The following is a 27712-nucleotide window of genomic DNA, read 5'->3' on the forward strand; positions in this document are numbered from 1 at the left end:
ACATGTGTCCAGAAAGCTGGGACACTTAGATTCAGTTTTCTTCCGCACCAGAAGGAGAGTACTCATGAGGTACAGAGTAATCTGGATAATGGCAGCCGCCTTTTAGAGATATGTATCTAATATCATTATCATTTGCAGATAGAAAATAAAAAATCAAGTGCTGTCAAAATGCAAGAAATCCACAGAGGAGGAATGATCTAAAGGAAACATGATTTTGTAGTCTGTCTGTTGTTTAAAGCACTTGTGAGTGAATGTGCAGATATGTATCCTGGTGTTCCCTGGCTGGTTTACAGTTATTATATTCTGCATATTTTTAGATACAGGTTAAAAAAAAAAAAAGTTGCAAGCAACCTGCTGCCTGGTTCTTGAGTCGTGTGAATTGTGCAAAACGTACACTTGGGCTGTGAGGCTTGTGGTTTGGATGCCCTCAGGCTGAGAAGGAACCCAAGTCAGCTTTCTAGGAGACTGCTTAACTATTGATGTTGATGCATAAAATGTATAAAGAGGGAACAGCCATCATGACAGTAGATAGCCAGCTCTGTGGGCAGAGGTAACTTCAGAGAAATTCTCCTGTTGCTTTTCCCAGTCCCCTAAAATTCCTATATGAATTACATTTGTTCAAGGTTGCTAGCCTATTCCTTTGAAAAAAACCTGCATGTAAAGTAGCAACGCAGAGCTCTTTTATTGATGTTAATTCTCAATTTCAGATTTAATAATCTAATTCTGCAAATTATCTGCATTTGGATTTCTGTCTTCGGCCAAGCAAACGGAGGAGTAGCACACAATTAACCCAATACTGTGTTTCTCTAAATGCTTTCACTTTTCTGAAGTCTTTTTCTGTAGTCTTCTCCTTTTCCTACTTCCTTCCCCCCAACCTGGAACCCACCATGCACCCCACCCTTAGTCTAGGATAATATCCTTGAAGAATTGAAACACTCGAACTGAAGCTTTATTGTTGTCAGAACCAAGAATTCATTCTCCATTCTCTCCTCCATCTTCTCTCCTTTACATCAAACATCTTACCCCTATGACTTCCACTCCCCCACCGCTTTCTCCTCCTCTGGTTTCATCTTCACTCATACCTATGCTGTGCTTGTTGATGTCCCCCTTGACCTTCTTAGCTTCAGCAACCTCTCTATCCTTGTCTAGTAGACTTGTTCATTCTTTCATCTCCTCTACGTGTGGATCATGCCTTTGTTTTCATCATCGCAATTCTCATTCTCCTCTTAATCTGTTAATGAATAGTCTTGCCTGCACAGGTCACCTGCAGTTGCACTTAGGCACTCTCCTAATTGCTTTACCCCTCAAAAATAATTTTCTTGCAGCTTTTACAAGCACCTTGATCTGTCAGCTCGCTGACTTGATTTGCTCCTGCTCCAAATTTGCTGATCCTCTTTACTGATAAGAATACTGTCCTTCCTTCTTCATTTAGATTGGTTCTTTTCACAACCTGCTTCGTCTTAATCTTAGGTTATCTGGTACACTGATATATTGTTGGAAACTTATGATGCAGAAATTATCAGCTAAAAATAATGGTGTAGGTGTTTCATTTGTATATTGGAATATTTCATAGAATATCCTGTAGGAATTCCCCACTGCAGACACTAAGTCTTAGTTTTACCAAAACCTTATGTTCCCAAGCAGGAGTAAAGCTGTGGGAGATTTCAAAGGACTTTCCTCACATAAGTGAAACACCAAATTTATACAATTTAAGTCTCCTGCGATACTGCAAGTTGGCTGTACAAAAGATGTACCAGTGAAATTAAGGATATCAAGACCACTTTGCAAAGAACTAAACAGTATTTATTTCAGTGTCATGGTTATTTTAGAGTTAAATATACTAGTATTTTAAGGAGTGACTTTATATAATATGAGTTTGTTTAAGGTCACATAGACGAGATCTTTTGATTGAAGGATATTGTGTAATGACAAAACATTTTTTCACGTCTGAATATTGCAGTAGCTGGTGACTTAGAAATACCACAGATAGCTGTGTTAAGTAGGTAATGATTGCATCTTCGTATTTCAAGCCAAGATAGTGTGTAGACTATTACTGAGAAAATAACAGCCGTACTATTCACCTATTCAATTGTTTGACTGACATTTTCTGAGTTCCTACTGAGGTAATAAAACAAAATTTGAAAATATTCTAGTATATAAATAGGCTTTTATAGTGAATGAATATAAAATGATAATTTCTTTTTATGATAATATTTACATTTTTCAGTCTTGTTATTGAAATAGTTATTTGGTTTTGTAAATTCTCTTTTTCACTCTTAGTGGATTTGTAATAGGCCATATTCTAGGGCATGTTGAGAACCTGCCAGTTCTATGGAGGAATTATTGCATGTGGAAGTCCTCCATGCCTCTTAAGATTTTGTCCATTTTAACTTACATAATAGTGAAGTCGGGATTAGATCTGGGTCTAGCTTTTACTGCTTAATGTCTTACTACAAGTTTTTGCTACGTATTTTAAGCAGCACAATATAAGAAGGCTTTATTCAGTGTGAATACAAGTAGCATAATCTGAAAAAAACCTTTGTGGTTATTATGTATAGAGTATTTTATTCAGTTCCAAAAATATTGATTACCTCTTTATGAACAATCTTTTTTTCATCCACTGATGGATTATTTCAAGTATCAGAGTGTTAAACCATGTATATGACATGCTCGTATATGAAGTTTCCTTTGCATCATTACACAAGACATGAAAGTACTCCTTCCTGCTGGTGCCCCATATCACTGGTTGTAGTGCAGGGAAGAAATGTGCTCTTCGGAGGTGTCAGGGGACGTCATACACCAGCTGACACTGCTTGTGATGCACCAACAGTATAGCTTTCCTGTAGGGCAGGTGAGAGCCCAGGGAGAAAATTGTAGTTCTCCAAGAAAGAATAAAGTTGTGGTTTAGACCAAGTGTCCTCAAAACACAAAAAGTCAATGAGTGACCTGGAGCCCGGAGAAGTCATTGAGTGAAGGCAGAGGAAGAGTATCCCTACAGTGCTGGTCATGTAGAAAAGAGAGAAAATTAGCACTGATATATATGTGCATTGACAATATAAGCCTGTATTGTAGGTCATCTTTTGGAGTTGAATGATAAAATAAAAATCTCAGCTTTTTATGTTTTCTGGTCTTCCTGACAGAAGTACTAAATTGAAAACGGGACACCAGTGGTACCATTATAGATGCTAATCCCTGTGAGTGTGCAGGCAACACTGTCATCACTCTGAATTTTTCTTAACTTAGTAGCCCACTGCTGTGGGGTAACTTGTCACTGTCCTTGTATCAGCAAGTTCCACTTTTGTGGCGTTTTAATACATTGAGGCTCATTTGGTGATATTGTCAGTCGTTCTTCTTCCTGACCCCATTCCCCATGCAGAAAGTCTCTCTGATGGTTAATTTTGTTTCCGTGAGCTCCAGAAGGAGTGAAGATCCAGACAGTGGGGGACCCTTTTGTAGAAAGGTCCTCCTGTCTTCCTAGCCAAGGGGACCTGTTGTGGTTTAACCTGGGATGGGAGAGAACCAAAAAGAAACAAAAGGTAAAACTCATGGGTTAAGATAAAGACAGTTTACTAGGACAGAAAATGAAAATGATGATGATGATAATAATAATAAAAAATATACAGAACAAGAGATGCACAGCACAATTGCTTACCACCCGAAGCCAATGCTCAGCTAGTTCCTGATCTGGCCTACCTCACAACCAACCCCAAGTTGTATATGGAGCATGATGTCATATGGTATGGAATCTCCCTTTGGCCAGTTTGGGTCAGCTGTCTTGGCTGTGTCCCCTCACAGCTTCTTAGGTCCACCCTGCCGTCTTGTTGGCAGGGCAGTATGAGAAGCTGAAAAGTCCTTGGCTGCTTGGCAACAACTGAAAACATCAGTGTGTTATCAACATTATTCTCATCCTAAATCCAAAACACAGCACTATACCAGCTGCTAGGAAGAAAATTAACTCTATCTCTGCCAAAACCAGGACAGGCACCCTATAGAGAAAGGGTTAGGGATAAAAATAACACCACTCCCAACAGATTTTTGGAGACTGCTTCTACTACTGCTGTTGTGAAAAGAAGCGGAATCAAAGCACTGAGATTACACTTCAAGGGGAAGGCTTGTGAAAGATAGTTGGGCCGTTTTGTATCTTAACCGTACATTTGCCTTGGAGTTTAAACTTTTTGCAGTTGTCTAGTATGTGACAGCAGAAGTAGACAATGGAAGATCAAGAAATTTATTCTTAGGTAAGAGAGGTCTTTGGTGTGGGGTTTGCAGAGACTTCAGAAGATTGTGAGAGACTGCTAAAAATTACTGCTAGGGATGAATAAGACATGTTTTTCAAATGTTAGTGATTACATTGCATAGCTAGCCTGCATATTTTCATAGCACATTTGCCCATAGGTTTAAATAATACAAATGGAAATTATTTTAACATGCCTCCTGAATGTACCTCATTCATATGTCCAGCAGAAGGTGTGATGTTGTTGGTCTAACTGGTAGTATTATAGACCCTGTGACTCCTAGTAATTATGATGCTACCTTTGGCATATGGTGAAGTTAGTGTGGGATAAATATTTAGCAGACAAAAAAAAAAAAAAAAAAAGAAAATATTCACCTAGAGATGTTCTCCTGCAATGCAAAATGGTGCCAGAGGACAGTATTTCTTTCTCCCGTGTTTTTTTTATTAAAGTGTGTGTTTGAAGACTAATTAAGATAATTTCTGATGAATTCTTTTGTTCTTACTCTTACTCCTCTGTTGATGTCATACTCCTTGTCTTGTGATAACATCTCTACTACTGGAACTAAACTGTTATATATATCCACTCATCTACAATTCAACAGAGTTGAAATAAGCAGACAACAATGAGGAATGATATTAAAAATATCCTCAATAATACATTAAAAATAGGTAATGAATTACAATGAATATGTGCTTGATAGAAGTTTTCAAGGAGACCAAGTTGTTACTGCCTTTTTAAAACAAGTTTGTAAGAAGCTTCGTGAAACATAGGCCCCGAATATAAAAAGTTAAGAGCTTGCAAGTATATTAATGTAATGTCTGTAATATTACATTACTTTGTTTCCAGAGATAATCAATGATGGTAATATAATATCTCCCTCTCAGAGCCAAGGTATGATTTAAATTAATTATTGCTTATAAAGCACTTTGAAGTCTTTAGCAGAAAGGTGTTGCATAAGTGTAAAACTACTATTATTAATCTAACATAACCATTAGAGTAAAGTCAGTACTTTAGCAGCATTTGCTATTACTCTGCTCAATATCTTTTTATTCATCATATGCTGCATATTAGTTATTTTAACATTTAGAAAGCTTAGTAATCTGGAAGTATTCCAAACCATTGTTCCAGACAGCAGTTAGATATTTGGGTGGATCATGTAAAAACAGTGAAATGGCTGAGAAAGCATGTAAAATGTTTGTTTTAAGTAATATTACATCAATGGAACAGACATCTGCAGCAGTGGACTTAGTTTTAAACTTCTTTAAACTTTTTTTAAGTTAACGTTGTACTATGTTTTTCTAAAATTGATTGGGGAGGCTAATATATTATTTCTAAACAAGTATATTGTTTCAGCTTTTGTTCAATTTTCTGTTTCTCAAGTATTTGTAGGAAATCAGATTTACAGCGGGCAGGTCTTAGGAGGTCATGAACACCTGCCACTCAATATTATTATTGCTGTTTGGTTTTGTAACCTATTGTCAACTATCAATATCTGTATTATCTCTTTTAATTTTCATTCATGTTATCTCTTGTATCAGACTATTTAAAAATATGAGCAGTGATAGGGCTTGGAGATTTTAGCCTCAGAAAAAAGGGAATAGAATCACTCTATCGTATAGTGATTATGCGCTATAAAATAATGCTGCGTGTTTACGCAGTTGTTGTTATCTATAAGGTCCTATTCTAAATTGTCCCAAATTGAGAAAAAGAAATTTTAGGGACCCTGTTCTTCATCTTTCCCAGTAGCAGTGTCTTGAATTTGTGCTTAGCTCTGGAGTTCAGTGCAGGGTCCACTGGCTTTGGAGCCAGTTGTAAGACTGGTTAAAACACCTTTAAAGTTGGAGTTCAGGGTCCAGCCAGGTTCCCCAGCCCCATGAAGGCAGGTGGGGAGAGCAATCAGGTGAATAACAGATAAGTCTTTGTGAATGGTGTAAGCTGATGTTCCAGCTTTCTGAAAGCAATATTAATTTAAAAGCCAAATGTGTGAGTGAATTGATTAAAAGATTCACCTGTAAGCAGTTTGCTGAGTCAGCAGTGAGGAAGTTCAATTTTCACCATGTAGATGAAAATGAGGATATTAATTACTGGTAATATTTTTTGAGTCTTCTCCTTGTGGTAGACATGTTATTTAAAAATATTACTTGCACTACTAGGATTAGAGGAATCCTTTCTAGGTAACTGGAAATTAATTTTCTTCTCTTCTTTGAATTTATTCTACATTCTGAGATTAATTCAATATGTACTGCAAATGAATTAAGCATTGAACCCTTTGATTTCTCTTGGGATTACTAAATTAGTTAACAAACAGGTTTATCATCCCTAGAATGAAATGCCATATGGCTCAGATTCACCCATGTTATTTTCAGATATATGCTAGAAGATTAAAGTATGTTGTTAATATGAAATTACACATTTCAAGATCATTTTTCAATTTATTAATAATAAGAAAGAGGTTTTCCTCTTATATCAGCAAACTGGGTACTCATGTTCCCAACAAATGCTTCATTGTATATGAAAGCTAGCAAACTTCAGCCTTAATTCTGCACATTTCCATGCACAGGACTATCAGCAAAACTGATCAGGTATGTAGTCCTGTTTTCAAGCAGGTTTAGGGTGGAAATGTTTTCTAAAAACATATTTAAAATTTTGAAATGTAGACAAATTATCTCTAATTTGCATTTCACTGGAAATATTTAAAAGTAATTCACGCAAACAAATTTAGATCTTTTTAATGTTTACCCTAAGTTCTATTGATATTAATGATGACATACGTTCTTTCCTTCTTCAATATAAATGTTGTCCTAGGCAAGTAGCAATTTGCAAGCTATAGGATGCCATATGTGCAGCTAAATAAATTAATTAATTAATAAATCCCATTACGTTGAAGAGCAGTCAGTCACATAAGAGTCGTTAGCACACTCTATGTGTGGCTGCAGGGCAATGGAAGGTTATTTAGGCAGAGGCTGCTGTTGTAATTCAGCAAACACTTGAAGGCAGCAGTTGAGGCAGTTTGGCTATGGCTTCCCTGCCCGTCTTTTGCCTCCAACAGCTCGTTCTCATGGGCATCACTGCGTGGTCCTACAGGTGCTGGTGCTGGCACAAGCTGTAGAGCAGCTGGCGAGTACAAACAGCAGCTGTAGGTGGGAGAGGACAAAACTACTTCTGGTGGTGACAGTGCTGACGTAGGCTAGTTTAAGTCATTTGCGAAATAGCAGCCTAAATTATTGTACCAGGTAGGAGGCAGAAGATTGTGGTGAAATAACGACCGTGCTACTATTTTGAAGCAGCAGCTGTTCCTCATGGTTTGTAGATCTCCAAACCTGATTTGTTCATGTTGTGTATTCTCCGCTAGGCGCAGTTTTGAGGCCCAGGTTTGTACCTTCTTAACAAGAGTGGGGGAAGAGGAAGAAGAGGGGCATTTCAGATCTGCTTTGTCTCTAAATAAATTATGCAAATTCATTTACAATTACTGTGGAGAAAAGATACTGCTTTGAAAAGCTTACTTTGTTTTCCACTGCAAAGTGTGTTAATGAAAATAGTCTATATGTCAAGCCCATTCTAGAGTAATGAGAATGATCTTTGCTTTTACTTTCAGCACCAAAGGGAATACTCCATCTGTCTCCTGACGTTTATCAAGAGATGGAAGCAAGCCGCAACAAATCAGCCCCTGGTACCACTGTAAGCTATTTGTCATCAAAAGAAATGAGCCAGACTTCTAGCTCTTTCTTCAGCATATCTCCTACAACAAATAGCACAGCTACAATTGCCAGGGAACTTCTCATGAATGGAACATCCCCAACTGCCGAAGCCATAGGTCTAAAAGGAATATCTCCTGCTTCCCCTTGTTCTGCAGTGCAACCTTCAAAACAGCTGGAGTATTTGGCAAGGATTCAAGGCTTTCAGGTATGGGAGGGGGAAAATGAAGCTCTTCAGCCAGAATCATAGCATTGCCATCAAGGTTTCACTCTTGCCCTCTTGAATGTGGGCATGCATGTAACTTATCTTGTAAAATTAGCTGATGTCCAAGGCAGTTTTTGGGTCCAGGAGATACAACCCTGCACCAATATACATGTCCCTCCTCTTTTTTGTTCGTTTCTTCCATCCACCGTACTGCAGGCCATCTTCCTCTCCTTTGTTTATTCTGCTTAAATAATTACAGGCTTAAATTATGCTTTTTACGTGTATTTCTTTGAGAGTCTTCACCTCTTGGCATTAGAAGCTTTACATACTGCTCTGGCATTGGCTTCTCTCTTTGGCTCTGATGCAGAAGGTGCTGACGCACCACCTTAACTTTGTGTTTGTCTTCTGGGCCAGGTTGTTAAAGCCGTTACTCTGCTTCCTACCCTGCACCTCTTAGTTGTAACCTGTAGAACAACGTTTTGTTTAGAAGGTGCAGCCTAGGAGCAGACCTGGTGTCAGAGCAACGCAGAATGTTTTTGACATCATAGTCCATACTAGAGAATGTAAGGTGTACCGCGCTGGGTCAGCGCGTGAGTCCTTCGGCACAGATGACCTGCATCCAGCAATGGCAAATACCCTACGTTTCGTAGGACAGTGGCAGCCTCTGTAGTACATCCAGTCATTTCTGTACTGTGGAAGATGGGGAAAAGAAGCCTCTTCCCGATCACCATTATGTGCAAAATTACATGCGTATATGGATAGCAGCTCATTTTACTGTGTTGTACCATTGGAGGATAGGACCAGCTATGTAGAAATATTCTTTTTCCTGTCATAGGTTTGTTGGGTTTTGGTTTGTTTGGGTTTTTTTTCAGACTTGTGAATTTGTTTCATTTGAAAAGTTGGTTTCATATGTTCTAGCATATGTAATTTGATCATGTAACCAAAGTCGGGAAATGGGAGGTTTCTGTTAGAATTTTTGCATGCCTGATAATGATTTTTTTCATCAAAGCCCATGTAATTTACAAAGCATGCAGTTGTTGGAAGTGATTTAAAAGAGGCTGCTAGAATTCGAGATATAGTGTCAGATGTTCTGTTGGCATAAGCAGCATAGTTAAATTACATTTGCATATATCAGGTATCGCCAGTTGTGGATTTGACTTAACACTGTTTCTGTCTAAAATGTACATTCAGCTTTCTTTTGGTCTTCATTTTTAAAATGTCATTTTTGATTCATTAGTTTGAATGTCTCTTAATGCAAGAAACGGTAAAAGTCTAAGCCTCATCGTAGTAGAGCTAAGCTGCTGATAGGAATTCAGTTTTTCTGAGTTCCGTTTGTTACCTGCCTGCAGTAGAAACAGATGAATTCCGATGAAAAGAAATTCAATCCATGAAGTTTTCACTGCTCACTTTCACATCTTGTCAGATTGCTTGTGTCTACTAGTAACACTTTATTTTCATAGAACCGATGCACAATTTATGTTACTGTTTTGATTCTTACTTGCCTACAGTATGTGGTTACTGTAAAATGATTAGTTGTGTTTGTTCTGGTTTTTTTTCCCATGCTTTGATTCTAGATGCTTATGTAGAAATTGTTTTTAAAGGGTCTTACCTTGAGCCAAAAAACATAATCTGTTTCATCCATGAACTAGACTACTGCTTTTTACTTGGCCCTGGTACAAACCAAGGAGCTTGGTAGAGAATCTCGATTATTAACATCTCCCTGCTGTGTATGTAACTGATGGTTTTACATCATCTTAGCATGCTTTTTAACACCTCGCTTGAATAAGCCTGGTATTGATGTGAAACTCTGCCGCTGCTGGGTGGCTGAGCCGAGGTGGAGCAGTGAACAGAATCTCTGTGGGAAATGGCTCGGTGGCCTGTCAGGTGCATGTCACAGGTCTCTTCACCATTTCAGCCTAGAAAGCTCTTTGTGTTTAAGAGTTTAAAAGCCGATTTCTTTACAGGTTAACTTTCTCAGGCATATTTACTAAGTAGAAAACTACTGCATTTGCAAACACCTAGCTTGTTTCATGTTTCCTGAACGACCCAAAATGATTTTTAAATTGTTAGCATGTATTTGTATTCTGGTCCGGATGATAACCATAGTTTTGTCTTTCATTGAAGAACGTATACATTCTGTTCTGTTACAATGTATTTTTGAATTTTTAAAAAAAATCAATAAATACTCATATGGTGTTTCATTTGTAAATGTAAAAAAAAATGTTATTTGCTTATTTGAATGGTTTTTTTTAACTTCTTTAGCTGCAGGGGACACGTCTTTAAAATGTGGTTATTTAATTTAAATTCTTCTAAACTGTTTGTATATGATCTCAGCCATGTTCTGTTGTAAGCCCTTAATATTAAGAGTTATCGGGACCAATGTATGGAAAAGTACTAAAAAATTACATTTTTATGTTTTACAGCTTATTATTCTAAAGATATTTGTAATTGATAAGCAGCAGCTCAGTGTCATTGAAAAACAGGTGTTTAGCTTGGATACTTTCAAGGCTCAGGCTTCGAATTACCAGTGATAATTACACACAAATTCTTCAAGCAAGCCTTTACAAACTCTGAATAAAGCATTTTTAGAGCTTGCTTCATATTTATGAATACGATCTAGCAGGTAATTGTTTTGCAGACTTTGCCCGGAGATTGTTTAAAGGAAAATTCAGCTTTGGTAAAATTGGTTTTTTTAAGTGACTATGTGGTATTTTGGCCATTGTTTTGTAACTAGATTAGGAAAGTTACAGTTATTTTTGCTGACTGTTTAAGTGCAGTAAATTATTCAGAGAGTTTGTTTAAATAGAAGCTTTTAGAGAAGCTGTTTACACATGAATAATTTGAGCCTCCAGGTTTTAATGAGGCAAACCACAAGTTGCAGGTAGTCCAGTAGGAAATTCCCCTGGGAGTTTCCATGAAGCAAAGATTGTAAAATTTAAAAAGCCATGATTGAGTGCCCACAGTCAGCCCCGATGCGTGGCTGCAGCCATACTTGGCTTGCTGCATTGGCAGGACTTAGAGATCTTAACTTTTTCTCCATAGTGGCTACATAATAAAATCTCACACAGGATATAGTTTCTACTTGATGTATTCCTTTGATTGCAATGGTTACACAATTTATATCTTCCCCCCGGCCCCGCATTTGTCTAGTGGTTAACCGTTCCATTTTATACATTGGTAGATTTCAATGTTTTATTGTTGAGCATTTCTAAATGTTTCTCATCTCCCCAACCGGTAGCACAGGCATACATTTCTGAGGGACCACTCACACAGGAGAAGTCCTGCTGGATGCCCTAGACTCAGGTTAACTCGTGGCCACTACGTTTCAGCGCATGGTTTTGAGTTGTCGGCAGAAGTGGGCTTAAACTAAATTTCCACGCTTCGTACAAGGGTTGACACTGAGCTCAAACCTTTCCCTACAGTGGCTTTAAGCAAAACAAACACTCGTTTTGCTTTGTTGGAGGTGGGATTTGGAAATCAGTCTAGGAGTGCTTGGATCTCACTACTGAAATATATATATGAGGGAAATTTCAGGGAAATTCAACCCTCAGTGAATTTCAAGGAAAGAGCTATAGTTTCGGTCTGATCTGTATGTAATCACAAATTTCTTGGAGCAGGTCAAACTTTAAAAAGCACCTAAATACCATTTCCAAATTTATCACAGGCACTATGGATGCTAATAGCAAGTCATTTAGAGGTGTAAACGATAGATGCTTCTTGGGTTTTTCATAAACACCTGAGCAGAGTAGGTACCTGACTTCTAGTTCACTGATAAGCCTGAGCACCCTACATAGCATTTTACGAGTTTGGGCTGTTGCCCCATGCTGTGAACTCATTGCCTGAAGTCAGTCACACCTTTGAGACTTCTGCCCTGGGCTGTGTCGTCTGATGCAGACATGTCCTCACATGCTGTGGGTTGTCATTCTGCTGTGAGTGATAACATTACTTTCCTTGGCATCTACTCGCCGCTTTCACTGAAGGGTGTAGTCACTGACAGGAAGAGCAAAAAGGGGCAAGTCTGGCTTCTTCAGACTCGGCGTAGTACGTGAAACAGCCATCGGTCGGACCTTAGGTCGTGCTGTGGTCATTCTCTGGTCTCTCTTGGGTTTAGCTGCCACTGCTGACTAGTGCAGCACTACAGAACTGGCGCCCGGCTTCACAAGTAAAGGACGGTGCGCGACCTTCACATCCGCCTCGCCTGAGTTTGTGAAGGTGTGTGAATCCCACCCCTGCTTTACCCAACATCTCCTGCTCTTTGACCAGTATTAAATTCACTGTCAGAATGTTGACAGTGTTCATGATAGTTAAAGAGTTCTTGGTCTTTTTAATGATGAAGTGTTTGGGCCTGAAACCCTTTCTCCAGCAAAGCTCCTAGATGCAGTCATGAAAATAGGATTTGAGTTCAGTGGAAATTTTTAATACAAAAAGGAATGAGTGAGGTATTCAGGGTTAAGCCTGAAGAAAATAATTGAAATATAAATTATTATTATCATCACATTGCATCTTGAAATTTGATGCAGTTGCCTTTATCATCCTTCACTAACATTTTGTGTGCAAGTATGCCAATTCACTGATGATAGCTGAAATAACAGTTTCAATTCAAAAGTTCTTTTCCAAAGCAGGTCATAATTAAGAAATGTTGCTTACTTAGTTAAATTAAAATTCATTCACTAGATGGAAGTGGCTTTCCTTTTGTTACTTCTTGTTCATCACACAACCCAGTGAAATATGCATACTTAATTTGCAAGAGCTCCCTGGGAGTCTTGACATGAACTATTTCCCTTCTTTCTTACCTGTGAAGCTTGTTTTAACCTCAGTAAAAGCAGCATCTTATCCCTTTTCCGTCTATGTTTTTCTCTTCCCACAGCAAGCAGGACTTTTTTCAATTGAAGTTTCATTGGTCTTTGCCAGCACACCAGGATATTTGTTTTCGATGATCTTCAGTATAACTTAGAACTGGAAAACTAAGGCCAGATCATTTACTTGTACAAATTGTTGTATCTCTGAAGGCAACAGAGTGACACAGCAGTTATGGATTTGGGCAACAGGACTGCTCTTCAAAATTTTCTGTAAACTTGTCACATTCATGAAAAAAGCCATGATAAATAAGAAGAAGAATGCTAGAGCAAGACGTTTAGCAGTCTTTTGAGCTCTTGCAGAACACAAATCTCTGAATTAGCTTTGAAAAATGCAAGAATTCATTGGTACAGATTACAAGGTCAGGGAGAAAAACAAGCAGGAAAAAAACCCCAAGCATTCCCCCTTGACTCCAGATTCAAATGGCTACAGTTATGGGAATTTTGAGAGTTTTTTTATTGTTCTGGTGAGTAGAAGTAAGGTGACAGCATTCTGAGAAATGCTCAGTATCACATCTCATTCTCAGCAGAATCTCCCTGCTGAGGAGGCCGACGGGAAGAAATGAAACCAGACTAACAAGAATGCTGTGATGGAGGTGAAAGCGTCAATAGAGGGCTTTGAAGCAGCACATTCAAATGAAGTTTCCGTGGTTTCCCAGAAAATCAGTGGGCATTTCCTGTCTCTGTGTCTCTGATGGACTATAGACTACCTTCCCATCCCAAAAGTCCTGTCTTAGTTTCTACAACAGACGATCTTCATTTTTTTGTTGTTTTCATTTCCGTTCCTGTCAGGATAGAAAGCAGCAACTTCTCTTTGCTTCTTTCAGCCTTTCTTGTGGCTGACTGCTTTGCGTAAAGTGGCCCTCACTATCTCAGTCACCTGCACTTTTCCTCAGTAGTTACCTACTGAGCCTATACTACAAAAGTTGTAGTTAGAAGTTTAATTGTTTTGTGGTGGTTGTGATCATTTATTTAGAGGTGAAATGGAGCTGAGCTGTGATAAACTGGACAAAATCCAAACCATCTCTTATGAGTCATGAATGGCTGATGTGATTTTCCTCAGATTCCCCCAAATCACCTGTGAGGGGAAAAAAAAAAAAGGAAGATTTTACTGTGGTTTGCGTGGAACAGTTTGATGTACCAAATTATTATAATGAATATAGCTGCAATTATAGTGTTAGTTGTCAGAGAGAGTGTATTTTCAAAGTTCCCTGCAGATGAATGAATCAAAAGGTATGTTTTAGCAAGTCTCCAGCTAAAGCCAATGAGGGAAAGTTTAGCAAGTGCTAAAAACTAGAATGTGAACCCAGGAGATACTGTTCTGTCCTTGAACATGTCGGCTGCAGAAAGTTTTGTGGCCACTGTCAGCTTGGGACTGGAATCCCAGCAAATGGGCTAGTTCGGGGGAGTACAAAAGTCTTCTCACGCGTTCAAATTAGAAAAACTGAACAATAATTAAAGGAAGCTTTTGAAATTATAACATCATGCTTCCTGGAATCATTAATGTAAAATGGATTTGAGGGTTATGTCAGCAATCTGTTTTTAAATATATAAATAAATGCTTCTTTGAAGAAGATCTTATCTCCAAAAACCAGGAAAAAATAGGATATTTAAAAATGAAAATGTTTGTAGAATAATGTTAGGGAACACTTTTGAAATAAGGCTGTTAAAGCAAATACTGCTTCATCCACATTTGTAGTCAACCCCTCCTGTAATTATATGCATATAACTGTGCAGCTAGCCCCCTCCTCAAGGCATTGGAGACTTCTTTCCCAACAGGATTGACCAGACTGCAAATATCAGTGAAATTGTTCTAAAATAGTAGTGTACAGTCAGGCCTAGAGGGAGCTGTGATCAGCTGATTCACTTAATGTGAACAGTCAAAGGGCAGTGGGAATTTATATTTAAAAATTAGTATTCATGAAATCCCATGAAGTAGCTCAAGAGCGACTGTGCTGCCATGTATTATCAATACTTGCTTTTGCAAAACAAGCTGTGGAATCAAGCTTTTGGTTCTAGTCCTGGTGCCTTGGGTTGTAGTCAAGTTTACTAGCACTGTACCTGCTCGTTGGTTACATCGTTTTCTGTAAAATGACGTGTGGAATGACATTGTGCACTATCATCACTGAAAGTATTGAAATCTGGTCTTTTGAAGAAGGGTATTATCTTCCTGTGTGTTGGTACCATGCCGTGCTCAGTAGCCAGTACAATAATCTTAACAGCAATGTTTGTCTCTTACCCACAGAGGGTATAAACACCTGTAGAAATGATTGACCTCATTATCTCAGTTTCTGTCTCTTCTGGATACTTCTTTTATTTTTTTTTTTTCTAATGTGAAGTTTGCACTTTCACCAATTACCAAACTGTTGCCTGATGTTCAAATTACTACAGGCTTTTGTTATGGGTTAACTCTGGTGGGCAGCTTAAGCCTCATACAGCTGCTCGGTCAGTCCCCCCTAGTGGGATGAGGGAAAGAATCAGAAGGGCAAGAGTGAGAAAACTCGTGGGCTGAGATAAAGACAAAAGCCACGTGCACAAGCAAAGCAAAACAAGGAATTCATTCACTGCTTCCCATGGGCAGGCAGGTGTTCAGCCACCTCCAGGAAAGCAGGGCTCCATCACGCCTAACAGTTACTAGGGAAGACAAACGCCATCACTCTGAATGTCCCCCCCCTTCCTTCTTCTTTCCCCAGCTTTATATGCTGAGCATGATGTCATATGGTATGGAATATGTGGAATGTCCCTTTGGTCAGTTGGGGCCAGCTGTCCCAGCTGTGTCCCCTCCCAACTCCTTGTGCACCCCCAGCCTCCTCACCGGTGGGGTGGGGTGAGAAGCAGCAAAGGCCTTGGCATGGTGTAAGCACTGCTCAGCAGTAGCGAAAACATGGGTGTGCTAACAATGCTGTTTTGATCAAAAATTCAAAACATACCCTCATACAAGATACTATGAAGAAAATTAACTCCATCTCAGCCAAAACCAGTATATTCTCCACTCCTTATCCTGTAATATTTACATCATGCTCAGGTCTCATGCTATCCAATAGATCCTCATTAACTACCCTGCCCTTGCCATCCTTTGATGAATACACAGATATCATTCCCTTAGTCAATAGGCCACCCCTTTAAAAAGTCCACAAATGTCCATTTCGTTCATTTAGTCCATGATTTAGGCTCTATCTGTTACAGCAGTTGCTCAGGACAGGAGAGGTGGTGTGTTGTGTGGAGTTCTTTGGCAACAGGTCAGCTCAGGTTGGGTCTCTGCTGTACTTGCTTTACTTCTTGTGAGGCTTGTCCTCCGTTTGTTAAGGTGGTTCCTGATTATAGTACTTCCTATAAAACACAACTCAAATAATATGTTACAGCAATTAAGAGGTACATCCATTACAATCTCCTCTCCTTGTCCCTTTGGACTAGGCCATAGTGTTTAATGTTACAATGAACTCCTCCCCTTGCCCCTTCTCCAGCATGGGCTTTTCCAGAGGCCCCTGTCCCTTAAGGGTGTACCTGCTCCACTGTGACCTTACCCATGGGCCACAGTTCCTTCAGGGGTGTACCTGCTCTGGCATGGACTACTCCACAGCCACGTACGCTTCTGGATGTGCCTGCTCCAGCATGGACTTATCCTTGGTCACAGTCCCCTGGACTTGAGTTCCAGCCTGCCCAGTACAGCAGCACAGGAGCCGCAGCAATTCCCTGGCCATCTGCCAGCCCATTGCTGTTATCAGTATATTCCCAGGCAGAGCAGAACAGGACGATAAGGATGTGGAATACAGGAAACAGCAGAAGCCAAAAGCAGCCACTAACAAGTACTAGACTTGAATGTACAGCAAAGCAAGCAAGCCCCATGGCAAGGACAGGAGCCTGCCAATTCATAGCTAGACAGCTATAAATTTGGTCTAGCATACTCTGATCAAATCTGACGTTATCTTGTACCCCTCATATCCCACATTGGGTGCCAGAAGGGACTGTTACGGGTTATCCCCGGCAGGCAGCTCAGCCCCACGCAGCCACTTGCTCACCCTGCCCAGTGGGATGGGAAAGAGAACAGGAAAGGTAAAAGTGCGAAAACTCGTGGGTTGAGATAAAGACAGTCTAATAAGTAAAGCAAAAGCCGCAAATGCAAGCAAAGCAAGACAAGGAATTCATTCGCTGCTTCCCATGGGCAGGCAGGTGTTCAGCCATCTCCAGGAAAGCAGGGCTCCATCACGCCTAACGGTTACTTGGGAAGACAAACACCATAACTCCAAACCTCCTCCTCCCTTCCATCTTCCCCCAGCCTTATATGCTGAGCATGATGTCATATGGTATGGGATATCCCTTTGGTCAGTTGGGGTCAGCTGTCCCGGCTGTGTTCCCTCCCAACTCCTTGTGCACCCCCAGCCTCCTCACTAGTGGGGTGAGAAGCAGAAAAGGCCTTGATGCTGTGAGAGCACTGCTAACAACACTGTTTTGATCAAAAAACCAAAACATAGCAACATACAAGCTGCTATAAAGAAAATTAGCTCCCTCCAGGCCAAAACCTGTGCAGCTTTCTACACTTCACTGGCATCTTTACAGTTGTGTACCACTGGGCAGAAGTCAGGAAATAGGAGAACTCCTGTTATTCATGTGAACTTACCGTCTTTGTGCTCTGAAGAAAACTTACACTTTTTTGTCAGGTCGTTTGCTACAAAACTTCCCATTTATTCAACACAGCTGCTATTTTTGTTGTAAAGGGAATACAGATTAGCAGGGAAAGAAGTTTCCTCCAAGCAAGGCAGTGGATCAGCCAGGATTTTATTGGTAATTTTAGTGGCATCTGTGATTTGCACACCGGGCAACCTGTAAACTGAGTCCTTTCCTGGCTTTCAGAAACTTGCAGGTGTCCTACCACACTGAAAATCAACTTGAAATTAAATGGTTATATTATGTAGGTAAGGGCTTCAAGATCTCCAAACCTTAATTTATACGTGACTAGCCAAAAGAAAGAAAACATGTTGGGAATGTGAAATAGAGGGAGAGATAAAACAGAACAAGCTGATAGCAAGAACTGGTCTTGAGAGAGCTTCAAAAAATCAAAGCACCTGGACTTCATTGCATTCTGTTTTATAAGGTTTTTTAATCAACTGACTTCAGAGAGAAAGTAGGCAGTACCACAGTTGATGGCAGTGACCCAGAGTAGATCTACAAGAAGTGGTTTTATTAGTTTCCATTTCTTTCAGAAATGTTTCTGCTGACTATAGACCATCTAGTCCATATTACCCTATCTTTGTCCTCAAAGGAAGTCAAAATAGTGGTAGTCATTCTGGAAAAAAATAACCATAAGAATCGTTCTCTTATCAGTTTCTATAAGGAAAGATATGCAAGTTTGGACACCTAGCATATTCGTTCACAGAGCATACTGCAGGAGGTAATATTTGCTGCAGGAAGAATGTTTCTGAATTCGTTTAAGAGCATGCAGAATTAGGAAGGCAAATGCAAATCTAGCTACAAGGGCAGTAAATTTCCTGACTCGAGGTCTCCAACTACCTGGCTTCTGGCCAGAAATCTGTCTAAAGTAGCTTTCTTCTATTCTGGCCATCATTACCTCTCTCCCTCTTACAAGGAAGAAAGCCCTTTATTCAAGTGCTGCTGCAGTTTTGCTCTTCTTGCCTCCAGAAACAGCCAGGTGCTTCTTTTTTGTTTCAGTTTCTAAAAGGAAAGAAGGTAAATGGAGAATAACTGGCTAATGAGTGGTGCGGATGTCACCTTGGTAACATTTTAGCTTTTCTCCTCGGCATCTTGCATACAACCATTAAAATCCTCCCGCATATCCCTGCATGTAACTTGGTCCATGGAAAAAATGCGAATCATATTTTCATAACCAATTTTAGAATTTAAGGGGTTTAGGTATGAGAAAGTTTAAAAGCTGTCAGGATCTCTCAAAATACTGCAGCCAGCACTAAACACACTGGGCCACATTCCCTGCCAAAATCTTTCTGAGTAAATCCTAACGTGACTTGATAACTTAGCTACAGACCTTGGCTTGGAATACAGCCAAAACTTTGAAAGACTGGAAGTTTCAGCTGGCAAAAATGTGAAGGTGCGATGGTGAATTCATAGCAGACTGGGGTTTAGCTTTAATTAAAATAAGGGAACTCAGCTGTCAAGCAAAAACCCTTAAAAAGAGAAGCAACAAGAAGAGGTGAAGAAGGATAAAAGAGACGAGTTGCAGTTTATTCCTCTCGCTGTGACTTGAAGCCGAGGCTTTCAGAGGGGTTTTGGGTGTCGTCTCCTTCAGTCTCGTTCAGAATTGGGAGCACAATGAAACAGGATAATTTTCAGAAGTGAAATGATTGTTTCTTGTTTTAATTAAAGAAGGGTGGTTCTTTCCGCAGACTGCCCTGTGTCTAGGTTAGCGCACAAAACCAGCGTCTGTGTCAGTATCAGACGTTTCAGCAAACTCAGGCAGACGGTTTTGTACTCACAAGTTCACAGTGATCCCGTTCCCTCTTCATTAGTGCAGCGTTCGGGGCTTTCACGTGCAGTTTGCAAACAGAGAGTAGTTAATGCTTGCTTCACTCTTCACGCCAGTGACAACCTTCATAATGAAAACATATTTCCATAGATGCTTTTGCTAGAAAGTGATTTTAAACCCGAACTATTTTCTTTCTCCAAACTAACCAAGTTCCTCTCTCCCTTTACTCAGTTGTTCAGGGTGATACCTGAGACACAGGCTCCTCCACAAACGCTCCATACCGTGCTCGTCCTCTGTGGACTTTATTAGCAGAACGCAAACTCCCTCACCGCCCTCCTTTTTTTCAGGCTGTGTGATGAAAACAGGAGATGCCAGGGTTGCCAGTTTTTCATATTTGACTGTGAATTGTAAAAGCATGTCAGGTATAGCTTGCATTATTTTGTAGTGCTTTGCATTGTTTAAATTTCTGGATAATTAATTTATTATTTTTTATCATGTTATTCTTTTGGGGGGGGGAGATTGTATTCAGTGTTTTAGATCACTGTAGTTAAGCTACTTTCTACTATGTCTACAAAACAATACATATCTCAGTTATAGAACAGAGGAAGCGAACAGGGTAGCAAGGTACTCTTCAACCTAAGTGTGATTTTTTTTACAGAAAACCATGTTCCATCTCCTAATTTCTTCTTCCCTATCAGACAAACAGGTCTCCTTGTGCTCTCAAATGCCAGTCATTGAAACTATGGTTGCTCACTTTGCATGCGCTCCGCAGGAACACTGTGTTTATAAATACATGCCTGGGTGAAGGTTTAACAGATGGAAGGTAAACAGTAAGCACCTTACTGTACTGATTTTCCTGTGTGCTGCTGCGACAGCAGCCATGTTAGCTAATTTTCTCTTAATTAGAACCAAACTTCACATCCAGAGGTAGGATGGAGCTGGTCTCCCTTGCTTTACTGAGCATAGTATACAGCCAAACTTTCCAGATCTCCTGCATCACTGAAACAGGAGCTCTGAAATCAGAGGTTATCTAAATAGCATGAAAAATACAATGTACAAGCTTCTTCGGCTCAGATGATAAACTTGTTTTGCATTTAATATTTTATATATTCTCTTTGGGAACTGTATCGAGTTAGTTTTTTCCCTCTTATTTGTACTTCTTATGTTTTTATAGATGTCAAGTGTCTGCCTTATTACAGTCAGGAATATAAAATACTACCGCAGCAACCTACGACGATGCCTTAATCTGGTGGTTGTTACCTATTTATGGTACAGTAATGGTTTATTTCTTAGTTTAAACCCTAGGACTGTATTTTAATGGAGATTTAAGACTACGATAGAGCTGCTATTCAAACTGTAAGAGAGGAGCATGTTGGAATAGCTCAAGATTTACTGCTGAACTGTCAGTCTTTAAGCTACCGAGTGTCTTTACCCTTCCGTGCAGTAGCTACGGTGGAAACTTTGCCCACCGCTGTGAAGCAGACACAGCGATTAATGAACCTGAGGCGCGCTAATCAAACATATGTTTTCTTGACACAATGATTGTGTTATATATCACATCCGAATGTACAGGCCTTTATCTTTCCTTAATGATCTAGCAAGGGGGCTTTTTTAAATGTGGGTGTTTTTCATGTGCTCCTTAGATTTGTTCCACAGGGGGTGACCATTAAAAACATCTGACGGGCATGCAGTTAGCCAGCTCCCTGCTGAGATTAGTAAAATACTATATTTAGTAATCGCACTACATCAAGGAACTCCAGCATTGCAGGAAACAGTTTGATTCAACGCATTTTTCTGATTTTTTGAAATTTCTTTTATTGTATGTCTTATTTTTTCATCTGGGACGATTTTTTTCATCTCAGTCTTGTTTTTTGTATCTATCCTTCAACTTTTTGTAGAAGACTTTGTTCATACAACTGGATTTTTTCCCCAATTTTGTTTTGTTTTGTTTTTACTGTACTCCTGTTCTACTCTCACAAATAAAATAGATGGAATTGTAAAGCAGGTAGTAAGAATGCAAAGTGGTATTCGGAATCTCTCTCATGCTGCTCCACTAATCTATTATTAGTGGACTAATCTGTTATTTGTTAAGAAAGCTCTATCGATAATACAAGGATTCATGCTTTTAAGTACTAGAATACTAAACTGTGAAAGCTCCTAATAATGGCTTTGAGAAAATGGTTGAAATGAGCAAGTATATTTAATTTATTTTCACAACAGGAGTATTTCTTCACCAATAAATATGCATGAAGCAGAGTCTGAGCTCAAACAAACAGGATTGTTTAATTCTTTTTTACTGGATGACATGACTAACAGTAGATAAGCAACAGAAAGAGGAAGATAAAAGGCCAATATGGGAAAGACAAGTATTTCACCAGAAAGCTAAAGGAAGACAAAGGGTTCCTGAGACTCTTGTCCAAGTTAAAATTACTATTTTAACATGTGATTTTTAAGCCCATTCTGGTTTGCTTGTTACTGTAAATCCAGAGCAACCTGTGTAAAATCTTGGAAATTATTCTGTAAATTCAGGACTAAATTGGGTGCTTTCCCTTTAAGGGGCAGATTTAAAGGAATACCATCCTTTGTTCTAACAAAATAGTCCGGGCTTGTCAATCCAGAAGATTTGTGCGTTGCTGAACATAATGGCATTTTATTACCTAGTTTATTTCTGTCTAGCATTCTAAGACTCCTGCTGATGCTTTGACTCAGAGTAGTTTTTGGTTTGGAAACATGAACTCCAGTGTCACAGATAACTTCTTTCTTTTGGTAATTCATATTATTTTTTTAAGTTAATAAACGCTCATGAAAGAAAGTGTTTGGCCAGACAGAAGTTGTGTTTCAAACTGTGAACATCTAAGCAGCAGTATGTGAAAATAGTAGCCTTTATTTTTGCTCCACTCAGTCTCTTGTTAGTGCACAGTTAGCTCATTTCTAACAGTAGTTTAGTGTAATATAGTTAAACTTAACTACTATGTAGTAGTATAACAGGTCTCTCACCTTCCTCAGTTGTGAATCAGTAAATAGTCGCCCTTGTTCATCCAAAAGGATGGATGTTCCAATGCAGAAGTGCCCACTGAAGACCAGCAGACTACCCCGTGCTTGAAGTTAGGACACTGTATTTACAGAATAATTGATGCAGATTAACTCTGACCATTATCTGAAATTGCATATTGATCCAGTGCGGTAAAGTAGCTTATTGCAAGACAAATCCTGCAATATTTTTACAGTTTCTATCAGAACACTTGCACATAGGGAAGGGTATTATAGTAAAGCTAGATTCAAGAGACATCTTTATATAAATACAAAAGAAATGGGAAATTTCCTGCTTTTGGAGCAGCATTGTGATAGAAGTAACTTTAAATGTAATTTCTTAGGCAGTTTTTTGCAGTGTAATTTAGTTTTTCCATTATAAAATAGCAAATAAGGTTGAGAATTTTGGTTATGCCATTCCACATTCAGTTGTAACATTGTAAACATTCATCTTATATCTTCCTTTATATGAAGCTATAAATGTCCATCAAAATATTTGCATCTCTTCAATAATTTAAAATATTAAAAACAAGGGCCAAATTTCAACATAGTTGTCAAATGGTTTCAGACCTTCGCATATATTTCTATATACATACACCAGCTAGTAGCACCCCTCCATACATACTCATGCCATGCATCTTGTTCCTAACTGAAGTAATCTCTGAAAAGGATATACAGTTGCATCTCCTGAGAATATCGAACATGAAAGTGTACATGTATGAGTAAATCCATGGCATGTGCTTGTGGAAAAAATTACTTCTAGAATTTATTTCATTATTTTGATGCCCAGGATGCACTTTGCACTTTACACAGGGAGGTTTCGTGCCCTGCCCACACAGCACAACTGAGTGCTGTGTCTGAGATTCCTGAGCTGGTTATACATGATTTATCTCAGGTACTCCACGTACGTAGTTACCCAGGAGAAAAGCTAGCAGTGCTGTGTGCTTTTTCCAATAAATGAGCAGGCTCATTTAGAGTTATTGCAAAGATCTCGTTGTTGTGGCACTGCTTTGTGCTGTGTAGACATATCTTGGAGGAGAATTACGTGTAAATCACTCATAATAGTCTGAGGCTGGAGTCTTGCATTTTACTCAGAAACTTGCACAACCCTTACTACAGACATCTGTACACTGGCCATTATTTTCTAACCAGACCCTAATGCTGTTCTACAAAATCTCTGCTTATATGTTATCCAAATAAAACATTCTGAATTTTAATGAGTGAAATTTCATTGCTATTTAATCCTTAAAATGCACTGAGCTAATTTGTGAATGTCCCTTAATTACAAAAAATTGAAGCCTGAAAATTAGATCCTGGACATAGATAGTAATTATTTTCATAACTCTTTAATTTTTACCTCCATAATATATGGAAAGGAAAAATGACCAATTGTGGTTGGGCCAGAGGCCTTAATGATGGGTTGTAGTCCCACACTGCCATTCACTCCTGCCAGTGCCCAGCGAATTTGGATGAGTCACTTAACGTCTGTCCGCAGAGTGTCCTTACCTGCCTAACAGAGTTATTGTGGACATGGGCTGTAATTAAGCACTCTTGCCTCTTAAGGCACTGAGGAACTTTTAGAAAAGTATTATAGTCGTCGTGAATCTCAATAATGGCCACGTAATTGTCGCTGGAGAACTTGGCCAGCCTTCAGTCACCACTCCTTGGTCGCAGATACCAAATCAAGTATTTGCTGTGACTTCACGTTCCCCTGCCTCAGATGATATTCCTAAACTAGTTTGGTAGACATTCAGGCTCCTCCCATACTCAGTAATAATAGCATGGGCCTACAAACTGAAATATTTGCAACATACTGCTGGCTGAAAACCTAGAAGCATCTGTTGCTATTCAGACTATTTGTAACTATTTGACTACTACCATACATTTCTGGGTGCCTACTTTGGACATTCTGCTCAAATCAGTATATACCTAGAACTCTTGGTTGACAAGAAAACCCCAAAGTTTGGATCATCGATCAAATTTTAAGAAGAAAGGAATAAAATAGAGAGTTTGAGAATGTAGCAGCCAGACTGATAAATAGCAAAACAGGATTACTGGGAAATTGCACATGCATATGTCAAATGTAGAAGAAACCTGAATGTTTCTGCTGACTGCACAAATCTGTAGACTAGAGAGAGTGGATGAAAGGACAAAGTTTTATTCTGTCCTCCATTCAAAGTCCAATCTTTTGGGTTTTTATATCACTATTCATATCATTAATATAGAAAATGTTTATTTACCTGAAGAGCTTCAACAGAGCAAGAGATAATTAGAGGATTACAGTTAGAGAAATTACAAAGTAATGGCCTTGATACATTCAGATGAGGCCAAAAGTGCATCATTAAATTCCTTTGGGAAAGTTAAGCCTAGAAAGATACCAAAGTTCTGAATTTATTACAATTTCGATGTGGGACTCTAAAGGGGGTGTGGATCAAGTCTGCTATTGCAGATAATACTAATTGTAATTGCAGGTAATACTAATCGTAATTTTTCCTCTGGATATCTCCTGTTCCTTCAGCTTGTTAATTTTGCTTTATTCCAGTGGACATTAGTGAAGTGTAACCTTATTCATGTTATTCTCATTAAAAATAAGCCTACAAACATGCCGTGCACTTCAGAAAGTGCCATTTTTCCATTTCACCGTATGTGCTCTAAGACTTGACATTTTCTCAGTCACCAGGTTTTGCCCCTTTTGCTATGTCACATTTGCAGTACAGAATCATCCTCTTGAGCTTTTCTGCCCCATTTCTCCACATCGCATTCCCACAACACGTACACAGCAGAACATCTAGCTTGCAACCAGATACCACAGTTGTGGAAGCTTGATAAGTCCTTGTCATAACAGTAGTCCCTGACATTTAAAGAACTTCAGTTTACGTTCGCAAGCCAAATTTCATACCTTCATACCTCTTTTGATTAATCAAAGTTAAACCTTTGTATATATGAAGGGGCCTCTTGTGGTTTCTAAGTAAGTAGTATGGCTTTTCTGGCAGAGAGCCACAAGCAATTTAGAAGGCACATATTGAGGGGGTTGAGAGGAAGAGAGACAGGGATAATCCAGAAAGCTTTAAGAAGGGCTGAGTGAAATCAGTATTTCTATACACAGTACAAGAATTTTGTGTTGTGTATCTCACTTTTGGCCACAGCAATACGGTTTTGATGTGTTGTCAGTAAAGTAATTCACCGACTTGGTTTTCCTCTCCACTCAGCCAGTTTTGCACTGGTTTTGCTTCAACTGAAGTATTCCCAATTTGCACCTGTGGCAAAGAAGAGTTAGGCACAGGGGATTTAATACGCACGGTATACAATGAAGTATCATATATGACGCTACATCATTTCCACAGGAATAACTCTAATATGGTTCCTAGTTGTCTTCAGAAATAATAAAGTTTAGTTTTGCAGCCTAAATGTCAAGACGAGGCTTTATCATGTAACTTTTGCCTGAGAGCTATACAGCTGTAAATAGATACTAACATAAAAGGTCTGTCTCCAGCAGAGCTGATCTCTCTTTCCATTTCTGACAGGGGTCACATAGCCAATGTAAATTACCACCATAAACTAAATTCCACCTCTCCTGTAGAACAAAGTGCTTGATCTGCGTGTCTAGAAGCCAGGAGCTACACAGAGAACTGTAATATTTCAACAATTCAGCATGAGTGGCAACCTGTTCTTAATAATGAAACTCTGGCAACATTTAACTTAATTTTGTCTCAACATATTAAAATCCATCTTTTCTTTAGGGGATTTAAGCACTATCTGAAGGGAACCTAAAGACAAGGAAAATAATTCAAGTGGAAGCACTATCTTCCTCTGTATTTCATGCAAGATTCAGGTTCAACATGCACATCTTGACATCAGGCAGGAATGAGTTACTCTTAGAAAAGGATAGCCCAGACATCTCAAAAAATTATGTGAATTCTTCTCCATTTTATCTGTCATTTTGATTTAATTACAAAATCAAATTCAAATATACAACATTGCATAGCCGTCTCAAAAAAAAAGTTAGCAGATTTCAGTAGAAATGGCATTACAATTGAACAATTTAAACTTCTATTGCCAAGTTTTTGGAGTTATAATGCTTTATGTGGAAGTTTTATAACTCAGCTACAAAATGCTGTTAAAAATGACATCTAGGCTGGAAACTATAACTTAAAACTAGATTCTTACAATTGTATAGATACATCATCTTGAATTCAGTCTCAAAGGTCTCAGAAACTGAAGAACACAGCGCTTTAAAAACTCTCCAACAGACATATCAGAAAATTTGGCCCCAGTTCAGTACGTGACTACCTAGAATACTTTACACGCTCCTTGTTTTATATTAAAGATGAATTCAATGTAAATGTTTGGAATTCTTCTTACCAACTTGTTGAAAAGGGACAGTATTTTAGCATGACTCCCTTGTACAAACCTGGTGTTTAGCAGATTACGTATGTTATTCTGTTATAGGTACACTACAGTGATAGACAAAATGGCAAAGAGTGTATGACCTGTTTGACACTGTCTCCTGTGCAGATGACTTTCCAAGGTATCGGAAGCTCCATTGAAGCCAGCCATGACCAGGTATAATACCTTCACTGCACACTCTTGTGATTTTATTAATATCTAGTAAGGCCAGAATGTCAGCATTAGTAAATTTTAAATTTCGACACATCTTGTGCTTTTCGTATGGCATGTTCTTGTCACTGGGATTTGCCTAGCTTGCCGTAGTAAAATCCTGATTAGATCTAAAGCGTGACCCAAAAAGGAGACAAAACTATGTGGCCTTTTACATATTTTTAAGACATATTAGGAAAGCCTGAAGAGCTTGCTTTGGTTTTAAAGTCAGATGTAAGGTTTCTGCAAAGGTTTTGTTTAATTTTATGTATCAGGTCTTGTCTATCCTAATTTTATTAGAAGATTATGGGTAGCTGGAAAAGCAGAGATGAAGCCATCATCTCTAGCCATCACCTGTCACAAGCAACTGGCATTTGAGAGGGGAAAGGGATTTTTAATCAGACTGTGTAAAACTCCCATTTTGTTTGGCTGCTCTTAAAATGTTTAATTCAGGCTTCTGGCGAAAAGCCAAGAGAAAAAAAAAAATCTCAATCACTCATCACCCTGCTGCTTCAGATGGGAACCGAGGGGGACTTCCATTCTAGTCTTCTTGTCCTCCATCACTCTTACGTATAAAAGCAAGACAAGACTTTGATACTCCAAAAATTTTAAAAGCAAAAGGGAAAAAAGTAGAAGAAAACTTTAAACCAAACCTTGCA

The 27712-nt window shown here is 39.0% G+C and overlaps 1 protein-coding gene across 9 annotated transcripts in view; it reads left to right on the forward strand.

Moving 5' to 3' along the window:
- The window catches only part of STAU2 (staufen double-stranded RNA binding protein 2), a 178066-nt gene that overhangs the window by 83468 nt on the left and 66886 nt on the right, over window positions 1-27712 (forward strand). For 6 of the 9 annotated variants that reach the window (XM_075743885.1, XM_075743891.1, XM_075743883.1 and 3 more), the window contains 2 exons: window positions 7831-8138; window positions 26907-27020. In XM_075743885.1, the coding sequence (XP_075600000.1) occupies window positions 7831-8138; window positions 26907-27020 (422 nt within the window). The remainder of the gene's footprint in view (window positions 1-7830; window positions 8139-26906; window positions 27021-27712) is intronic. The other 3 variants (XM_075743889.1, XM_075743892.1, XM_075743888.1) reach the window with 1 other exon arrangement.

Source organism: Balearica regulorum, chromosome 2, assembly GCF_011004875.1.
Source record: "Balearica regulorum gibbericeps isolate bBalReg1 chromosome 2, bBalReg1.pri, whole genome shotgun sequence".
In the NCBI taxonomy this organism is placed as follows: Eukaryota; Metazoa; Chordata; class Aves; order Gruiformes; family Gruidae; genus Balearica; species Balearica regulorum.